We start from the raw sequence: 18613 nt of genomic DNA, 5'->3' as shown, positions 1-18613 counted from the left end.
TCATTCTCATGAACTCCACTCTGGGACTGGGCTTGTATGAAGAGAAGAGGCGGAGATGCCATGGCTGTTGATGGCCACTAGAGGCTCTCAGGGCTGGGCAGGGTATGGGGGCTGTGTATATGTGATCTCCCACTACCCCCCACCTGGCCAGAGCTAAAATAATAAAATGCTGATCTCACTGTTCCCCCACCCTTTCCCCCCGGCACCGGGCTCCTCCTGCTGCCGGAGCAGTGCCCCAGTAGAACAGAACTACTGACAAGGGAGGTGAGAAGGGCCATCAGGCCATCAAGACTGGTAAGTGGGGAAGGCAGGGGGCTTATACTTGAGAACTTGGTGGGAGATAGGAGAAGAAAAGTGTCTCTTAAATGACATGAATATGTCTTTCTCTGTCACTCAGTGTTTGTTTCTGCTACCGCCCTGTTCCTTAACTGTGTCATTTAGGTTGTCAATATAATTCTCACACACTTTCTGAATCTTTTACATTAACCATGGTACATATGTGTAGCTTGTGTGTTTTTAAAAGATTATGTGAGTTTAATCTTCCCGCTGTTTTTAGAGAAACTTTATTCCATTTAGAAGACATTTCTCACCCATTGGTCTGGTGTCACCTTTCTGGTGACAGATTATGGGGACTCAGTCCCTTCTCCTGAGGCCATACTGCCCTTCCCCCAACTTGGAAATTCCCCAGCTTCTGAGCCCTTGCTTTCCCTAAGGATTTAGAATTTTAGCAAAGAGATAAAGTGAAATCTTGATCCCTCCACAATAAAAGAGGAAATTAGGGTGGGATAAGAAATTCTGCCTCCCTCCTCCACCAATCCTCCTTATTTTCCTTAACCAGTTTAGTAAAACAGACTGAATAATGGGAAAGAGAGGGAGAATTTCCCTGAAGCCCTCTGCCCCCCCCACACACACACCTTTCAGTAGGGACAGGGCATGATGCCAGCTATGCTGGCAGAGCTTCCAGCAGCTGTGCTAGGGCAACAGGCATTGACGGGTGAGGTTATAGGGGATGGATGTTGCCAGATTTCTCCGTCATTCAGTGAGAGGACAAACCCAGTTTGGATCCTGGGATCCCCATCCAAATTGGATAGAAGCTGAAGAAGAAGTAGACATCAATTCTAACTCTAAACTAAACTTCATCCCACACCCAACTAGATTTTTAACCTCCAAGGTATGTAGTTCAATATTCTGCCTGCTGCTGTTCTCTTTATGTCCCTACTGTGTCCGTGTCCCTCTTTCCATGTTCAACTACTTTTCCCATGTCCCCCCCTCAGGCTTTCAGTGCCACACAGTGGGGAGGGGGTGGGGGTCACCATGTCATCGTATCAGAAGGAACTGGAGAAATACAGAGATATAGATGAAGATGAGATCCTAAGGACCTTGAGCCCCGAGGAGCTAGAGCAGCTGGACTGTGAGCTACAGGAGATGGACCCTGAGGTAGGCATTCCAGCACAGAACGAGGAGCAGTCCCAGGCATTTGGGAAGGGTGCTGGGCTCTGGGTGGCGGAGATCAGAGCTAATTACAGGGCCTGGAGTCCCAAATGGGTCAGGGAAATGGTGTCTGGAGATGTTTTAGGAAGCCCCAGAGGTACACCAGAGGAGTACCTGACTTGCTTCCCTAAAACTCATCCCTAAGAACATGCTCCTGCCAGCTGGATTAAGACAACGTGACCAGACAAAGAAGAGCCCAACAGGGCCACTGGACCGAGAGGCCCTTTTGCAGTACCTGGAACAACAGGCACTAGAAGTGAAAGAGCGTGATGATTTGGTACCCTTCACAGGAGAGAAGAAGGGTATGGGGACCCTGACATCCATGCCTCCCAGAAATTAAATGGCTTTCTCTCATGTCTTCCCTCCAACTTCCCTTGTACCTTCCAAATCCTACTTGTCCAGGGACTCAGGTGCCCTGACACCTGCATGCCATCTTGCACGCTGCAGTTTTTATCAGGGATCAGGGGATCCAGGAATCCTGAACTTGTAGAGGATTCAGACTTTCTGGTGTCCCCTAGCAACCCAGCATTATACCTCCTGAAGAAGGAAAGGAAGCTGGAGGCCAGGATCTTGGGAGAAATGACCTCTGCCTGAACCATCCTTCATCTCCCCATCAGGGAAACCCTATATTCAGCCTAAGAGAGAAATCCCAGCACAGGAACAGATCACCCTAGAGCCTGAGCTGGAAGAGGCACTGGCCCATGCCACAGATGCTGAAATGTGTGATATAGCAGGTGGGCAGTTGTGGGAAGTTGAAGAGGGTGGAAGGATCAGGGGCAGGGGTGTCCTTGCTGTGACACAGGACTAGCCCACATTCTGAACTGGCATGGATGTCAAAGCATCAGGCAGTGGTTTTTAACTTTTCTTTGTTTACTTATGTATACATTCATTTTTAATTTAATAAAGTAATATCTCAAGAGCAATTTTGCAGAGATTGTAGAAGCAAAAAAGGGGAGAGATGTTATGACTAAAATCAACAGGGGGTCTCTGCAGACCTTCATCACCCTCTTGTAGTAGGGGACCTTCCTTAAGTCCTATCTCAAAGTTTAGAAACCACTGCCTTGGGCAGTTTATATAAGGGAATCTTGGGGCTAAGGGTGGAAAATCCCTTTGGAAGAATGAAAGGAATTAGGATATAAAAATGCTGCCGCAGAGTGAGGTGAGAGGCATGCTTGCAACAGGCCCCTTCTTATTACCTGCACCTCCTCTACTTACCCTCTCCAGCAATTCTGGGCATGTACACGCTAATGAGCAACAAGCAATATTATGATGCCATCTGCAGTGGAGAAATCTGCAACACCGAAGGCATTAGCAGTGAGTGTGTTGGGGAAGCTGACCCCACCCCCACCCCAGGGCTCTGGGTGGGCAGTCCAAGAATCAGAGACAAGGTGGAAAAGGGTAAAACAGATGGAGCTGGGTGAGGACATGATGCATGAGTTAGAACCAATGGGGAGATTGTGGGGGACATGTTGGGGTTCCCTTCCTGCCCTCACCCATCAGGTGTGGTACAGCCTGACAAGTATAAGCCAGTGCCAGATGAGCCTCCAAATCCCACAAACATTGAGGAAATGCTAAAGAGGGTCAGAAGCAATGACAAGGAACTGGAGGAGGTGAACCTCAATAATATACAGGTATTTGACACCCATCTTCCAACAGTAACATAGGGATAATACTGCTGACATATGAGTCTCTAGCCCACCATCTCTCATGTCCCTCTGATAGGACATCCCAATACCCATGTTAAGTGAGCTGTGTGAGGCAATGAAGACAAATACCTATGTCCGGAGCTTCAGTCTGGTGGCCACAAGGAGTGGTGACCCCATTGCCAATGTAAGACTAGTAGTCATTTTCAGCCCTCTCCCCATATCTTGACATGCACCCTGGGCAAGAATGTTATAAAGGATTGGCTAGGGGTGTTATTCCCAACATATTTTCTTTATTCTTTTTTTTTTTTTCAGGGGTACCAGGAATTAAATCCAGGGGTGCTTTAATACTGAGCAACATCCCCAGCCCCTTTTACTTTTTGTTTTGAAACAGGATCTTGCTAAGTTGCTGATGCTGGCTTTTAACTTGTGATCCTCCTGCCTCAGCTTGCAGAGCTACTGTGATTACAGGCATATGCCACTGTGCCTGGCCCATAATATTTTCTTAAGATATACCCTGACACACAGTCCTATGACTTGCAACTCTAAAATCCTGAAATAATTTTTCCAAAGGGCCCCAATCCTCTCTCATATAACTCTACTGTGCTTAATTTGCATTTTTGCCTACTACTTCTGTCTCCCTCTAGTCCCACTTAGAGCTTCTCAAGTACTCTTCAAAGAGTTGTTTCCTTCTTGTACCTGTTCTTTCTCTCCTCAGTCATTTGTGAAACCGTTCCCTAATCCTAACCCTACTCCCTAGGCGGTGGCTGATATGTTGCGTGAGAACCGTAGCCTCCAGAGCCTGAACATCGAATCCAATTTCATTAGCAGCACAGGGCTCATGGCTGTGCTGAAGGCCGTTAGGGAAAATGCCACACTCACTGAACTCCGTGTGGACAACCAGGTCAGCATTCCTTTTCCTTGGTCCTAGCCTTCAACTAATACCCAATGAGTTTCCTCCCTGAGCCAGCCACTGGGGCAGCTATCTCAAGTTCTCACTTAATTTTGTTTGAATTCTCCTTTGTCTCTGTGAGGGAAGCCCAGTTAGCACCTTTCTTCATCACCCTGGAGAAATGAGCCCCTTGAACTTCACAAAGGGGTCTGTGGTCTGGGACGTTGAACAACACAGAAAGGGTGGCTGACAGCTTTCACCTCTTCCTCTTCCAGCGTCAGTGGCCTGGTGATGCAGTGGAGATGGAAATGGCCACTGTGCTAGAGCAGTGTCCCTCTATCGTTCGCTTTGGCTACCACTTTACACAACAGGGGCCACGAGCTCGGGCAGCCCAAGCCATGACTCGGAACAATGAACTACGTGAGTAATTGCAGACATGGTGTGTGCAAGGTGAAGACAAGAAGTGTGGAAACTAGTCGATCCTCCTGAAAGCAGACTTAGTGACAAACTAAGGGTTATTGCCAAAGAGCTATTCATATGAGAAATTCAAATACCATGAATGATGAAAAAGTACATAGAAAAGTTCCTCTGCCCTAGATACGTACCAATGGAGAGGTAGGAAGGTAGATAAAAAAAATTTTTTTTTTTTTTAATCTCAGGAGTGCTCTACCACTGAACTACATTCCCAGTCCTTTTTATTTATGAAATAGGTTTTAACTAAGTTGCTGAGACTGGCCATGAACTTGTGATCCTCCTGCCTCAACCTCCTGAGTCACTAGGATTACAGGCATGTGCCACTGTGCCCAGCCAGAATTCTAATTTTTGGTGTGGTTTCTTACATTGTTAATGTGTGAGGTGACCTAAGACATTACCACCTTATGAATCTAAGGAACTGGAAAGGGGAAGAGTACCCTGGCCAAAATCAGGAGATGGAACAAAAGCTTGTGTTTACTCTTCTTTACAGGTCGCCAGCAAAAGAAGAGATAACACCACCCTTCCCCTTATCAATTCGGTCTGGGAGCCCTGGACACGTAAATTCTCCTTTCCCCCTTTCCTGTAAATAAAGGCCCTTTTGTCCATCCTGCCTGCCTCCATCTTGGGTTTTTGGGTGGGAATCTTGGCGCTAACCCCTAAGGGTTACTGCCAGTTCACCAGGGGATTATTTATACTCTGGGGATCAGCAGGCAGGGAGTTTCAGATTACTAGAAGAAGGTGGGGGAGCTCCCTCCTTTGGTGTTCCCCACAAACCTGCCAATGCCTTCGGTCTTTCTATTTCACAGGGTATTTGGCCTCCGTCCTATTTCTAGATGTGACCAGAGTCCCCCAGAGTCTACCTACAACCCTCATGTGATTTGAACTGAGAAGGACTTTTGAGTGGAGGTGGGGAAGGAGGCAGACAACATGAAGGGCAAAGACCTCTTTCTGACAGACTTATTAATAGGGCATCGGGCTGCATGCAGCTGACGCTTGGCATGACTTTGGTAGAAGGTGGGGGAGGGATTAGAAGTATGGAGAGCTGTGTACATTGCAGAGAAGGAGTGGCCAGGTTGAGAATGAATAGATCTGAAATCCTGAGATAGAACAGGAAACCCAACTTGAGGAAAGTTAGGCTCCCAGTGCCTACTGTAGTTTATTTGTAAAATGAATGGAAAAAGAGGGTTTCAGTCCAAAGGGAGATCAGGGGGTTCCTCCTCATCAGAGTCAAACTCAACATTTTCATCTTTTATCCATCGACCTCGTCCATCTGGGATCCATCCAGAGCTGGAAACATCAGAGAAAACAGAATTAGTCAGGGAAGAGGTAATAAAGTTTGTGGCAATAAGAAAAAGTAATTGAATAGGTTTGAAAAAAGGAGGGTCAGGTGGGGTGTGGTGGTGCACTCTTATAATCTCAGCTACTCTGTAGACCAGGACAGAATGATCACAAGTTCAAGGCCAGTTTGGACAACTTAGCAAGATTCTGTCTCAAAATAAAAAAATTTAAAAAGGGGGCTGGACATGTAGTTCAGTGGCAAAGTACTCACCTAGCCCGCAGAAAGTCTTTGGATCAATCCCAGAAAAATAAATAAATAAATAAACTTAAAAAAAGACTGGGAATATAACTGAGTAGTCAAGCCTAGCACGGAAAAGGTTCTGGGTTCAATTCTCAGTATTGTAGGAAAAAAGGGGTCAGAGAGAAAACAGAAAATCTAAGGAAAGTGATTTGGCATATTCACCTTCGAAGTGTGAGGTAATGGTCCAGGGCTCGTCTTCTTGTGGGACTCATGGGTGCAGGGGCTGAGACAGCTGCTGACTCCTTGGCCTGTGGGCCAGCCTCTTGTTCAGGTTCCCTATTTATCTTCCTACTCTGGAGCTCAACCTCTGGGGCTGGCAAAGGGGAACATGAGACAGAGGGGCCAGAAGTTTCTGATCTGGGTAGAAAAAAATAAGAGCCTATAAAAGCAGTAATGGAAAGAGCCAACTGTTCTATGACCCCCGCAACCTCTTTTTTTTTTTTTTTTTTTTTTGGCAGTGCAGGGTATTGAACCCAGGGCCTTGTGCTTGCAAGGCAAGCCACTCTACCAACTGAGCTATATCCCCAGCCCCCATCAACCTATTAAAGCAATGTTTTCTAATAGTGTTCCTCAAGATATTAATAAGTGTCCTGCATAAATAGGATTTTGGAATCATGAATTTGGAAAAGCTAGCTTAAATATTTTATCTTAAAACATTTAGCTGAGTGTAGTAGTGCATGTCTGTAATCCCATCAACTCAAGAGGCTGAGGCAGGAGGATCACACTTTGAAGCCAGCCTCAGCAACTTAATGAAAGAAACCCTATCTCAAAAAAAAAATTTTTTTTTTTTTTTTTTGGTGCCAGGGATTGAACCCAGGGGTACTTAACCACTAAGCCACATCCCCAGCCCTTTTTAAATGTTTTATTATTTAATGTTTTATTAGAGACAGGGTCTTGCTGAGTTGCTTAGGGCCTTGTAAAGTTGCTGAGACTGGCTTTGAACTCATGATCCTCCTGCCTCAGCCTCCTAAGTCACTGGGATTACAGGCATATGCCACAGCACCTGGTTCTATCTCAAAATTTTTAAAAATAATAAAAAGGACTGGGGATGTAGCTCAGTGGTAGAGTGTCCCTGGTTCAATCCCCAGTACCACAAAAAAATCAAAACAAAACAAACAATAAAACCTAAACCAATCCAAAACAAATTGAACATTAATATTCCTCATAATACAACTTTAAAATACAACAAATCTAGAACCATCTATTTTCTTCTGTCCTTTCCTACTTCTGGCTTGCCCATCCTACAGACCTGTGTTTCCAGCGGCAGGAACTGTTATAGTGGGGAGCTCTATGCAGAGCATTCTGGGTGATAAGTCGAGTCTGAGTTAGCAGAGGTGCCTGGGGTGGAAATGAAAAAGTCAGAGCCCTCAGAAACAAAAGTTCTTCAAGCTTGATGTATATGCAGCAGGGTCTGCCTGAAAAACACTCTCCCTCCCTCTCTCTGATTACCTCAGCTTTGGTCTCTTCTCTCCTCAATTCATCCTGTTTTCTTGGATTTTGCTCTATTCCCTTTCCTGGTTGCTTCTTGCCATAGAAAAGCTGCAGACCTGAGGAGAAAAGGAAAGAGAACTAAAAACATAGCACCAAGAGTGGTCTGTGGAGATTTCAAGAGTTTATTCTCTATCCTCTGACTTCCCCCAAACTTACTGGACAGATGTTTCTTTCCTGCACGGTGGGCAGTCAGCATGGCCAGTGTGTCCAAAACAGGTCGATGGGGGCAGATGGCACAAGCAAAGCTAGGAAGGGGGAGAGAATAGGATAAAAAGCCCAAGGACGAAGGTGTTTCTTGAGGTGGGGAATTTGTCCCACCCCTGTCCTAACAATCCTTTCCAATGCTCAACCCCCAGGTTTCCCGATCTCCACGTCTTCAGTCCTCACTTCCCACCAAAGAATCCTAGATACCCTTGATTCCTTAACAGTAAAAGTTTGTTGAGCCTCTAATCGCAGAAACCCTTAGGTTCGATCCAATCTTTGCCCTCACCGTCCATCCCGTAGCATCAGAACCTCATCCTCCGGAATGTAACTGGCCAGCAAGTCCCCAACTCTTCGTTTCTGCGGGGGACGGAGAAGAATTTTGGAAAGGATCAGCGGAATAGGAGGGATGGATGGAAGGTAAATAATAGAGATGAGGAGTCAAATGGAATAAGGGTAGTAGGAAGAAGGGATCACTCCCCATTTCTTGTCCTCTGGATCGCCTCCCACCACCATCACAGCTGTTGCCAGGGCAACAAAACAAAACTCCTTCACAGCATTCAGAAGGCAGCTGAAGATGCTCCGGACCCAACACACGCGCTTACTTTGAGTACATTGAGCTGACTCCAATCATCTCCTTCCCTCTTGAAAGACATCACGAACGTGAGCCCCAGAAATGATAAATTATCTTGGGTCAGCTTCGCCACTCCTTCGGGCTACCGTAGGAAGAATGGAACATTTCCTTCCCTTCTTCCGGTGTTTTTAGGGTTGGTCTTCGTATTTCCGGAGGTGCCCTTCCCCAAATGCACCACGCGATCCCGAAAGCCCGCCTCCAACGTTCTGAGAGGACTGCATTTCCTATGGTGCCCTGCGACCCCGCAGACGCAGAGCCTCTTGGGAAATGAAGTCTTTTTTTTCAAAGCGCTTGCCGCTCAGCTGGGGCCAGGCCCTGCATCTTGACGCATTCCAGGCGTTGGGAGGGACAAGAACCTCCTAAATGTGGAGCCCAAGTTTGAGAGTGTAACCTGCCTGATGTGGAGCGAGGCTTTGAGGGTCTCAGAGTGGAATGTGTACTACAAACTCTCATAATCCTCACGCGTTTGGTCTGTGGCCACAGCCTACCTAGGGTGGGCCTGATTTGTTCCTGACCCTAGCAGATGAACCCCAGGACGGGGCGGAGCCGGAATGTGGGGGCGCCGGGAGGCCTGCCTGTTGGACTTGCAGACAAACTGAGGAAAGTGTGCTGAGGCGGGGGTCTAGAGTTCAAAGGTCATAGGTCACTATAGAGAGTTGTAAGGGGCTGAAAGCCAGAGGGGTGTTAAGGAGAGACTCAGGGACTGAATACTCAGGGGACGGATTGGTGGGTAAGGGAGTTGGAGGGAGGAGAAGCGGGGAGGGGAGGGAGGCGGGCATAGTGCCGGGAGAAGCGGGGAGACTTAGGAAAGAAGGGGAAAAGAATTCCTTGAATATTCATTTCCTGAGTTGGGCTGACACTGCCGGTCACTTAAGCGGGCCTCACTCATTTGCAACCCCAGCTGTCAGGGTGAGGAGATGGCTTCTCCCTCTAGACAGCCCCCCTTGGGAGGGTCAGGGCTGCTTCAAGGGAGCCGGGCTCGTTCTTACGGAAGCCTGGTACAATCAGCCTGCTCGCCGGTGAGGGAAAGACGCCTGGAGCATCAGTTGAAACCTGGAGACACCTTAGCTGGATTAGCACTCAAATACGGAGTGACGGTGAGTCTTCCAGAACAAAAGTGTGAATAACCATTTAGGAGAGATATAACCCTCAGGAGAATGATAATGTCCCTTCCAGGCAGTCTACCCTGCCATTTTCCTAATTGTGTTGTAGTCTGTTCTACCTTTATCTTTTTGTTTTCCCACTCAGTGTTGCACTGTCTGGTTGGGACAGATTCTGTCCCATTATGCCAATGGAGAGAAGCATTTCCAATTTATTATGCCAGACACCATGCTAGGGGCATCATGTACATTAATCTGTTTGAGCCTCACATTTCTATCAAGTATATGCCTTTTGTGTTTGTTTGTTTGTTTGTTTTTTGCAGAGAAACTTGAGACAACTGGGCTAACCAATTTGATCAAGGTCAAATAACTGAACGTCAGAGTTGGAATTCAAACAAGTCTATCTGACTCTAAAGACCATATTATTAACCACATAGAAAAATTTTAATTGAGTGATCAAACATTTACAGCAATTAATGAAGAGGTGGTTTTTAGCTCTCAGTGCATAAAATATTTATCTCTTCTCATTCTCGTTTCTTCCTCAGTGCTCTGCTTTTTTTCTAATAAGGTGCAAAACGGGTACTCTGTATATCAAGTATTTCAGGTCATGCTTACAGGAAATTTGATATATGTAAAAATATATCGTGTTAAGCTGGATGTGGTGGTGTGCGCCTATAATCCCAGTGACTGTACTTGGGAGGTTGAGGCAAGAAGATCACAAGTTCAAGGCCAACCTCAGCAACTTAGTGAGACCCCGTTTCAAAATAAAAAAATAAAAAGGACTGAGGATGTACCTTAGTGGTAGGTGCCCTGGATTCATCCCCAGTACCATAAAAAGAGACAAAAAAAAACTATATATGTGAAACATATATTTGTAATATATTTATAACATTAAAGTTGATGAGATTCCCCCCATATCCTATTCCATCTCATATAAACAATGTTGAATTTAGACAACATTTTTATACTTTGTCCATTTATTTATTGTTTTTCTTGTTGGTAATGGGGATTTAACCCAGGGGCATTTTACCACTGAATCACATCCCCAGCTTTTTTTTGGTGGAGGTGGTTATTAGGGATTGAACTCAGGGGTACTCCACCACTGAGCCACATCGCCAGCCCTGTTTTGTATTTTTATTTAGAGACAGGGTCTCACTGAGTTGCGTAGGGCCTCCCTGTTGCTAAAACTGGCTTTGAACTCTCAATCCTCCTGCCCCAGCCTCCTGAGCCACTGGGATTACAGGTGTGCACCACCAAGCCCAACTCTCCAGTCTTTTTTATTTTTTATTTTGAGTCAGGGTCTCACTAAGTTGCTGAGGGCCTCTCTAAGTGGAATTATAGGTGTACACCACCACGCCCAGCTTGCTTTGTACATTTAAAGCACTATGATAACACTTTTTGGAGACAGAAACATAAATGTATGGTTCCTGTGCTCATGTAATTTACAGTTCAGTGAGAAATGGACAGAGATACAAATAATGATTATAGGTGACATAATGTGGTGAGTTTGTGGTAGTATTTACAAGTAGTGGGAAAACAGAAAAGATTAATTTTTTTTTTTTTTTTTTGCGGTGCTGGGGATCGAACCCAGGGCCTTGTGCTTGCAAGGCAAGCACTCTACCAACTGAGCTATCTCCCCAGCCCGAAAAGATTAATTTTTACTTGTAAGCAGGCAAGGATAGCCATCGGTGCAGTGTTTTATTTTGTTTTGAGTTTTGAGTACCAGGGATTGAACTCAGGGGCACTCAACCACTGCCACATCCCCAGACCTATTTTGTATTTTATTTAGAGACAGGTGTCACTGAGTTACTTAGGGCCTCACTGTTGCTGAGGCTGGCTTTGAACTCACCATCCTGCCTCAGCCTCCCAAGCCACTGGAATTATAGGTATGTACCACCTTGCCTGGCTCAGTGCAGGTTTTAAGGGTGTCATTACATTGAGCTTTGAAAGACTTCCTCTATGATCCCTTCCAACAAACCTATTTAATATAGTTATTTGTATCTTTGTCTTTCCATAGCCTATATCCTATAGAGTACAAACTCTTTCTTTTCAACTTTGTATGTCTAAAGTCTGACATAGTCCCGGATACATAGAAGCTTAAAAGATGTTTTTTGAATGAAGGAATGAAATTGAGGCTAAGATATTACATGTGGAGATTGGGAGCGCTAGAGAGGGAACATTTCAAGTACAGGGGGTAACCTAATAAGCACAGGAAGTGAGTATGAAATTATAGGGCATTGTTTACATGTACAGATATGTAACAAAAATTCATTATATACAACTATAATGCATCAGTTAAAAAAGAGAAAAGAAGAAAGTATAGGGCAGCTTCTTGGTCTCAACAAAGGCTTATAAGGTATGTTAAGGAAATTGGGGGCCAAGGAATGTAACTAACTGGTAGAACATCTGCACCTGCAAGGCTCTGAGTTCAATCTCTAGCATCAACAAAAACAAAAACAAAAACTCAGTAGATAATAAGTGATTTCCTGAGTAGTCCAGTTAGTTCCCACTCCCCTTTTTTAGTGCTAGGAATCTACCCAGGACCTTTCACATAGATAAGCATTCTACTACTGAGCTACACCCCAGCCTTGAACCTTATTTTTTTGTTTGTTTGTTTCAGTACTGAGGATAGAACCCAGGGGTGCTTAACCACTGAATCGTATTCGCAGCCCTTTTTTTTTTTTTCAAGATAGGGCCTCACTCAATTGCTGAGACTGGCCTCAATTTGCAATCCTCCTGCCTCAGCCTCCGGAGTAGCTGGGATTACAGACCTGTACCACCACATCCAGCCTCAGTTTGATGCTTTCTATATCCCTGGAAAAGATCTGTAATCTAATGAAGAATTTTAGGTTCTGGTTCTATTCTGCTTACTAACTGTGTCATTTCTTGTTTGGAGCCTCAATTTTCCCACCATTTGTAAAATGAGGAAAGTATATTAAATAATGATATTTACTTAAGTTATTCCCTACTTATCAATTAAAGAACACTTAGCATGTGCCAGACTTTATACATATATTGTCTAATATTATCTTCATAAGACTATGAAGTAAGTATAACCATTCCTATTCACTTATTTATTTTGATACTGGAAATCATACCCATGGCCTCAAGCATGATAGGTACTCACTCTACTACTGAGCTACCTCCCCAGCCCCTATTCCCATTTAAAGATGAGAAGCCAGGTATGGTGGCACATACCTATAATCCCTGCCAGTTTGAGGCAGGAGGAGTGAAAGTTTGAGGCCAGCCTGGACAAAATAATGACCCTGTCTCAAAATTAAAAAGGCTAGAGGTGTAGTTCAGTGCCTTCCTAGTATGTGTGAGGTCCTGGATTCAATCCTAGTACCACAGAATAAATAAATATATACATACACACATGAATGAAAACTAAGACTTAGGAAGACTATATAGACAGTATAATTGGTAGAATTAGGATTCACATCAGGTCATCTCATTTTTTATTTTTAAAAATATTTTTGTAGTTGTCAGTGGACCTTTATTTAATTTATTTATATGTAGTGCTGAGAATTGAACCCAGTGCCTCATGCATGCTAGGCAAGCACTCTACCACTGAGCAAAAACTCCAACCTCAGGTCGTCTCATTTTAAAATCCTCAGTTTTAATCTGGATGATTGTAGTGCATGCCTATAATCCCAGCAACTCAAGAGACTGAGGCAGGAGGATGGCATGTTCAAAGCCAGCCTCAGCAATTTAGTGAGACCCTGTCTCAAAATAAAAAATAAAAAGCATTGGGAATGTGGTTCAGCTGGTAAAGGTAAGTATCCCTGGGTTCAATTCCTGGTACCAAAATAAATAAGTAAAATCTTCACTTTTGTCAGGTATGATGCGTACCTATAATCCCAGCTACTTGAGAGACTGAGGCAGGAGGATCGCAAGTTCAAGGCCAACTCTAAGCAATTTATCTACTTAGGACTGGGGATGTAGCTCAGTGGTAAAGGGTTCAATGTAAAAAAAAAAAGTTTATATATGTATATAATTATATATATATATACATACATACATATATATACATACATATATGTGTGCATATATATAATATATAATATATATATTATATATATATTCAACTTAGTGAGACCCTGTCTTAAAAAATAAAAAGGGCGGTATGTAGCTCAGTGTAAAGCATCTCTGGATTTAACCCCCAGTACCAAAAGGACAAAAGAAAAAGAAAGAAAGAAATATGATTTTCCAAACTGGTGCCAATATAAGATGAAGTTTTAGTAAACTTGACACTGTGACTTCTGATAATACTAATATACTCTAACTTCAGTTACTATATTTTATTACCTAGTTTATTCATAAAGAATAAATAAACCCCTGCTAGGTGCCAAGCTTTGTGAGATGCTGAGGAACACCTTGGAGATACAGAGACATCAAATCACCATCCCTGCCCTTGAAAGATTCACAGGTGGGTTGGAGATATGGCTCAATTGTAGAGCACTTACCTAGCATGCACAAGGCCCTGAGATTCAATCCCCAGCACTGCATTAAAAAAAAAAAAAAAAAAAAAAAAAAAAAAAAGACTCAGGGTTTGAATAAGACATTCATAGAAGTAACTAACAATATGGTAAGATAACTTGTTTGTGTTTTTTTATCTTTTTCAATACAGGTGGTTGAATCCAGGGTCTCTCACATGCTATGTAAGCACTCTACCACTGACCTACTCCCCAGCCATTTATTTATCTATTTACTTACTTAATTATCTGTTTGGTACTGGGAATTGAGCAAGGGAACTTTACCAGTAAGCAGCCTAACCAGCCCTTTTTATTTTGAGACAGGGTCCCCCTCAGTTGCCCAGGCTGGCCTCGAACTTGCTATCCTCCTGCCTCACCTTCCTTAGTTGCTGGGATTACAGTGATGCACCACTATATCCAGCTTGTTTTTGTTTTTTGCAGTTCAGTGGATCAGACTTAGAGACTTCCACATGATAGGCAAGTCCCCACCTCATAAGACAATTATTATTACATAAATTACAGCTCTGAAGAAGGTTACACAAAAGGATTGTTGATGAGTAAAAATTCTCCAAGCAGAGAAGGGGATAGGGTGGGGAGGCATCTTTGGCAGAAGGAAAAACTTGAATAAACATACAAAAGTGTGAAAGATCGTGGAATCTTCAAAGAAAAATGAAAAGTTCAAGATAGCAAAGTTTGTATAGATGACAAAAGAGAGACAAGGCTAGACATTTCCTATGGGAACTAGACTGAGAAAGCCCTGAATGTTAATTTAGATTTTTTTTTTTTTTTTTAGCCAGTGAGGATCCATAGGAGTTTTAAAGCAGGCTAGTGAGTTAATCAGATTATTTCTCTGTATGTGAAGAGGAAGATGAGTAGAAGTGAAAGAGGAAGAGCAACTGAACTGTTGGAATAACTCAGATGAGAAATATTAAGAGTCTATTCTAGTATAATGGCAGACATGAAGACGAGGCCAGATGAGGAATATCTCTCTCTCTTTCTCTCTGTCTTCCTAATGGAGGATTGAACCCAGATCCTTGCACATGCTAGGCAAGCACTCTACCTGAGCTACATCTTCAGCCCTTCCAGCCCAGATTTTTAAAGCACTTTTGTTCTCCAGTTTGGTATGGGGGATAAAAAAAAGTACATGAAAAGGATGACATTAAACTGGGCATTGTGGCAAATGCTTGTAATCCCCTGCTACTCTGGAGATTGAGACAGGAGGATTGCAAATTCAAGGTCAACCTGGGCCACTTAGTGAGAAATCCTATTTCAAAAAACAAATTTGAAGATATAGCTTAATGGTAGAGTATTTGCCTAGCATGTGCAAGACCCTGGGCTCAATACCACCAAAAAAAAAAAAAAAAATCAAGCCAGTCATGGTCACACATGCCTGTAATCTCAGTGACTCGGAAGGCTGAGGCAGCAGGATCTCAAGTTCAAAGACAACCTCAGCACTCAGCAGATTAGTGAGGCCCTAAGCAATTTAGTGAGACCTTGTCTCTAAATAAAATATATTTTAAAAGGGCTGGAGATGTGACTCAGTGTTAAGCACCCCTGGGTTTAATCCCTGGTACCCCCCAAAAGAAATCAAAAATTAAAAAATAGGGATGTAACTTGGTAGTAGAGCACCTCTGGGTTCAATTCCCAGTACTGGGTGTCGGGGGAGGAAAGATGAATTTCTAAGCAGGTGCTTTACCACTGAGCTACATCTCCAACCTGATTTTGTAAGACCAGGTAGATAGATGGTGATGGCAGTCACTATGTTCAGTGATGAATAAACAGGTACAAAATAAATACTTGATGAAAGAAATTATTAATATTATAATGTGAAAAACATTCCCTGGCATAGTGAAAAGGCCAAGGATTCAAGTTCTACCCCTGTTTTTAATTTGCTAGAATTTTTTTTTCTTTTTGCCATACTGGGAATTAACCCAGGGCTTCACACATTCTACTCCTGAGCTATGTCCCCAGCCCTTTTCATCTTATTTTGAGACAGAGTCTCACTAAGTTGCCCACGCTGGCCTCAAACATGTGATTCTCCTACCTCAACCTCAAGAGTAGATAGTACTGCAGGCATGCACCACCATACCTGGTTTATAAAAACTTTCTGCCTCAATAATTTAAAAAAATGTAAAGGAGACCTAAGACTAAAGAGTATGAAAACTGCTTATGTATAAAATAGGAATAATGTCAGCCCTATGTATTTTAACTTGGTTGTTATGAAGTTAGATAAGAATGTACAATTACTCCAAAAGGCTCAAGATAACTGTTTAAGATTGATCATTGTTACTGTTTTTTTTTTTTTGGTGGTGCTGGGGATCGAACTCAGGGACTTGTGCTTGCAGCGCAAGCACTCTATCGACTGAGCTATCTCCCCAGCCCTGTTACTGTTATTAATCTTGATAACTTTTTTTTTAAAAAGATGGAACAGATTAAGCGTGCAAACCGCCTTTATACTAATGACTCCATCTTCCTGAAGAAAACTCTGTACATCCCCATCCTGAGAGAGCCCAGAGACCTGTTCAATGGTTTGGATTCTGAGGAAGAGAATGATGGAGAGGAAGAGGTAGACCCAAGTAAGGATGAAGTTCGGCCACATACAACTGAGAGGAAGAAACAAGAGATAGAATCAGGATGTGCCAATGGTGACGTTCTCCCCAAACCTGGCCAGGAACATCCCACTCCCATCCATGACCTCTCTGCCTCTGATTTCCTTAAGAAGCTTGATTCACAGATCAGCCTGTCAAAGAAGGCTGCTGCCCAAAAACTGAGAAAAGGTGAAAGCGGGTGAGTCTTAAGTGGTCCCTTGTAAGTCCCTCCATAGATTCCTGCATCTTACCTAACATAAACACAAATGCCAGCAGAAATGAGGTGATACCTTTTCCTTGGTGACCCTGAGATAGTGAGCAGAGCCAATGGCTGCTAGATGGGTTGAGGTGGTGGGAAATTGGGTTCCATGTTATCATTGGGGTAAAACAGTTGACTGTTCTTCTTGTTCTGATAATTCACAAAGGAGTATTAGGGTTAGGATTTTTCCAGAAGCTATTGAGATTACATCTTAGAACAACCAGTTCAGGAATCAAGAGAGGAAGACAGTTTCCTCTGTACCTCTTGTCCCATTCTCAGGTTCTTCCCTTCATCTATCACTCTTTCCCTGCTTTCCTTACCTGCAGGGTACCTGGGGAAGATGGACGTCTCCATCAGAGCTCCCCTCGGATGCAGCAACGAGCAGTCCTAGGTCCTGTGCCGCTGACCCGGACCTCTCGGACCCAGACGCTGAGGGACCAGGAGGATGAAATCTTCAAACTCTGATGTTCCCAGAACTGAGAGGAGCATGATGTTGAAGAAGCATCGTGAGGGGGAGAGGAGCCTGAGGTGAGGCTCAAGGACGTGGCTTCCCAGCCTGACTCCCTCAACTCCAGCTGTCTTCTCCAGCCTCCTTATATACAAGAATTCCTTGGCCTGGGGCATTTTCTGGCAAGAGTAGGAGATGGGGCCTAGACCCCTCCCCAGTTTTAGGGCTGAATCTAGAGTTTTTCCTTTAGATTCAGAAGGTTCTTTTTATATCCCTGCTACCTTTCCTATCCCTTTCACCACTCTCTGTCCTTAGAGCAGAGAAACAGAGACTTCCCTTCAACTTCTTCCCCATCTCCAACTGTGTTACCTAATTTATTTGGTGCTATATTGAAGTAATATTTATTTGCTGTATCTAACTCTTTCCCACTGTTAGCTGAAAAGTGGGATTTCTAGAGCACTGGGGTGAGGGGAACCCAGAAACACTGAGCTGGTTCCTCAGCTTCCCTACCTTCTTACCCAAGCATGTTATCAAGGACAGGGGAATCATGATCTAGTACCATCATGGAAGATGGTGGACTGTGCCAAGTCTTTTCCCTAGTCTCAAGGGGAAGGATTTGGGTTCAGTCTGACTAACCAGTTCCCTAAAAACTCTAAGAAAAAGCAGCAATGTCGGAACCTGAATTCTCCATTCTTCCAGTTCACCCTTCTAACCTGTCTCTGCTCAGCCTGCAGTGGGGCTAAGGGATGGAACACACATTGCCTTGGGATGTGAGAAGGACAGTTGTGGGAGTCTCTTTGTTATACCCCCTCTCCACTAAAGCCTGTCTGTGTATGCCTTGCTCCTTACTGCATATTTATTTGCAATTCGTAGCACTGGTCTGCAGTACAGTTTGTTGTTTGTTTCTTAAACAGAAAAAATAGGCAAGGGAACCTCAATAATACTGGAAATATGCCTCAGTCTCATGTTTGGAAATGGTGAGAGGTGAGACAAGTGGTGTTTATGTACCTCCTTTCCTCTGTGATGATCCTAAGGTATAAGAAACTGGAGAGATTAAACACTGAGCCCTGTGCATGTTTTAGTAGTTTTATTTGCCTGTGAGAATCTCCCTTACCCTAGTCCCTTTTTCCTGCACTCTAAAACAGAGGCTCTGATATCTGTGCAAGCTCCACCTAGAGCTAGGAGTCTATAATGTCTCCAAGGGCCACCTTAATTCCCTCCTCTCTCTAGTGACCCAAGAGGAATTATATGGGCAGTGCCCCCTTCCCTTGATTCATGGGGGAAGGGGCTTCCCTGTTTCAGATGTCCCTCATGGGAGAAAGAGAGTTACAAGTTTCA

At 43.9% G+C, this 18613-nt stretch overlaps 3 protein-coding genes across 4 annotated transcripts; 2 read left to right on the top strand and 1 right to left on the bottom strand.

Annotated features, from left to right (window-relative positions):
* Positions 1 to 182: 182 nt before the first annotated feature.
* On the top strand, positions 183 to 5108 carry TMOD4 (tropomodulin 4). Its single transcript, XM_079122561.1, has 11 exons — positions 183 to 294; positions 1041 to 1171; positions 1275 to 1437; positions 1637 to 1793; positions 2109 to 2225; positions 2716 to 2805; positions 2992 to 3122; positions 3214 to 3321; positions 3895 to 4038; positions 4302 to 4446; positions 4991 to 5108. Exons 3-11 carry the CDS (start codon positions 1315 to 1317, stop codon positions 5011 to 5013), a joined length of 1038 nt encoding a protein of 345 aa, XP_078978687.1. The 5' UTR covers positions 183 to 294; positions 1041 to 1171; positions 1275 to 1314; the 3' UTR covers positions 5014 to 5108.
* A 489-nt stretch (positions 5109 to 5597) lies between these two features.
* Positions 5598 to 17281, bottom strand: SCNM1 (sodium channel modifier 1). Of its 2 annotated transcripts, none has more exons than XM_079122663.1 (7): positions 17148 to 17281; positions 8061 to 8131; positions 7727 to 7815; positions 7529 to 7626; positions 7329 to 7417; positions 6242 to 6436; positions 5598 to 5787 (listed from the first exon to the last, which is right to left on the bottom strand). In XM_079122663.1, the coding sequence occupies exons 2-7, from the start codon at positions 8075 to 8077 to the stop codon at positions 5688 to 5690; spliced, it is 588 nt and encodes a 195-aa protein (XP_078978789.1). In that variant the 5' UTR covers positions 8078 to 8131; positions 17148 to 17281; the 3' UTR covers positions 5598 to 5687. The 2 variants fall into 2 exon arrangements, with proteins under 2 accessions (XP_078978789.1, XP_078978788.1); XM_079122662.1 differs by lacking the exon at positions 17148 to 17281 and adding an exon at positions 8377 to 8554.
* LYSMD1 (LysM domain containing 1) lies at positions 9172 to 18109 on the top strand. The gene is made up of 3 exons (XM_079122883.1): positions 9172 to 9502; positions 16403 to 16767; positions 17154 to 18109. Exons 1-3 carry the CDS (start codon positions 9323 to 9325, stop codon positions 17290 to 17292), a joined length of 684 nt encoding a protein of 227 aa, XP_078979009.1. The 5' UTR covers positions 9172 to 9322; the 3' UTR covers positions 17293 to 18109.
* The last annotated feature ends 504 nt before the right edge of the window (positions 18110 to 18613 follow it).

This window comes from Sciurus vulgaris, assembly GCF_902686455.1.
Source record: "Sciurus vulgaris genome assembly, chromosome: 1".
NCBI lineage: Eukaryota > Metazoa > Chordata > Mammalia > Rodentia > Sciuridae > Sciurus > Sciurus vulgaris.
Note: the sequence above shows the minus strand (reverse complement) of the source record. Positions and strands in the feature narration are given on the sequence as shown.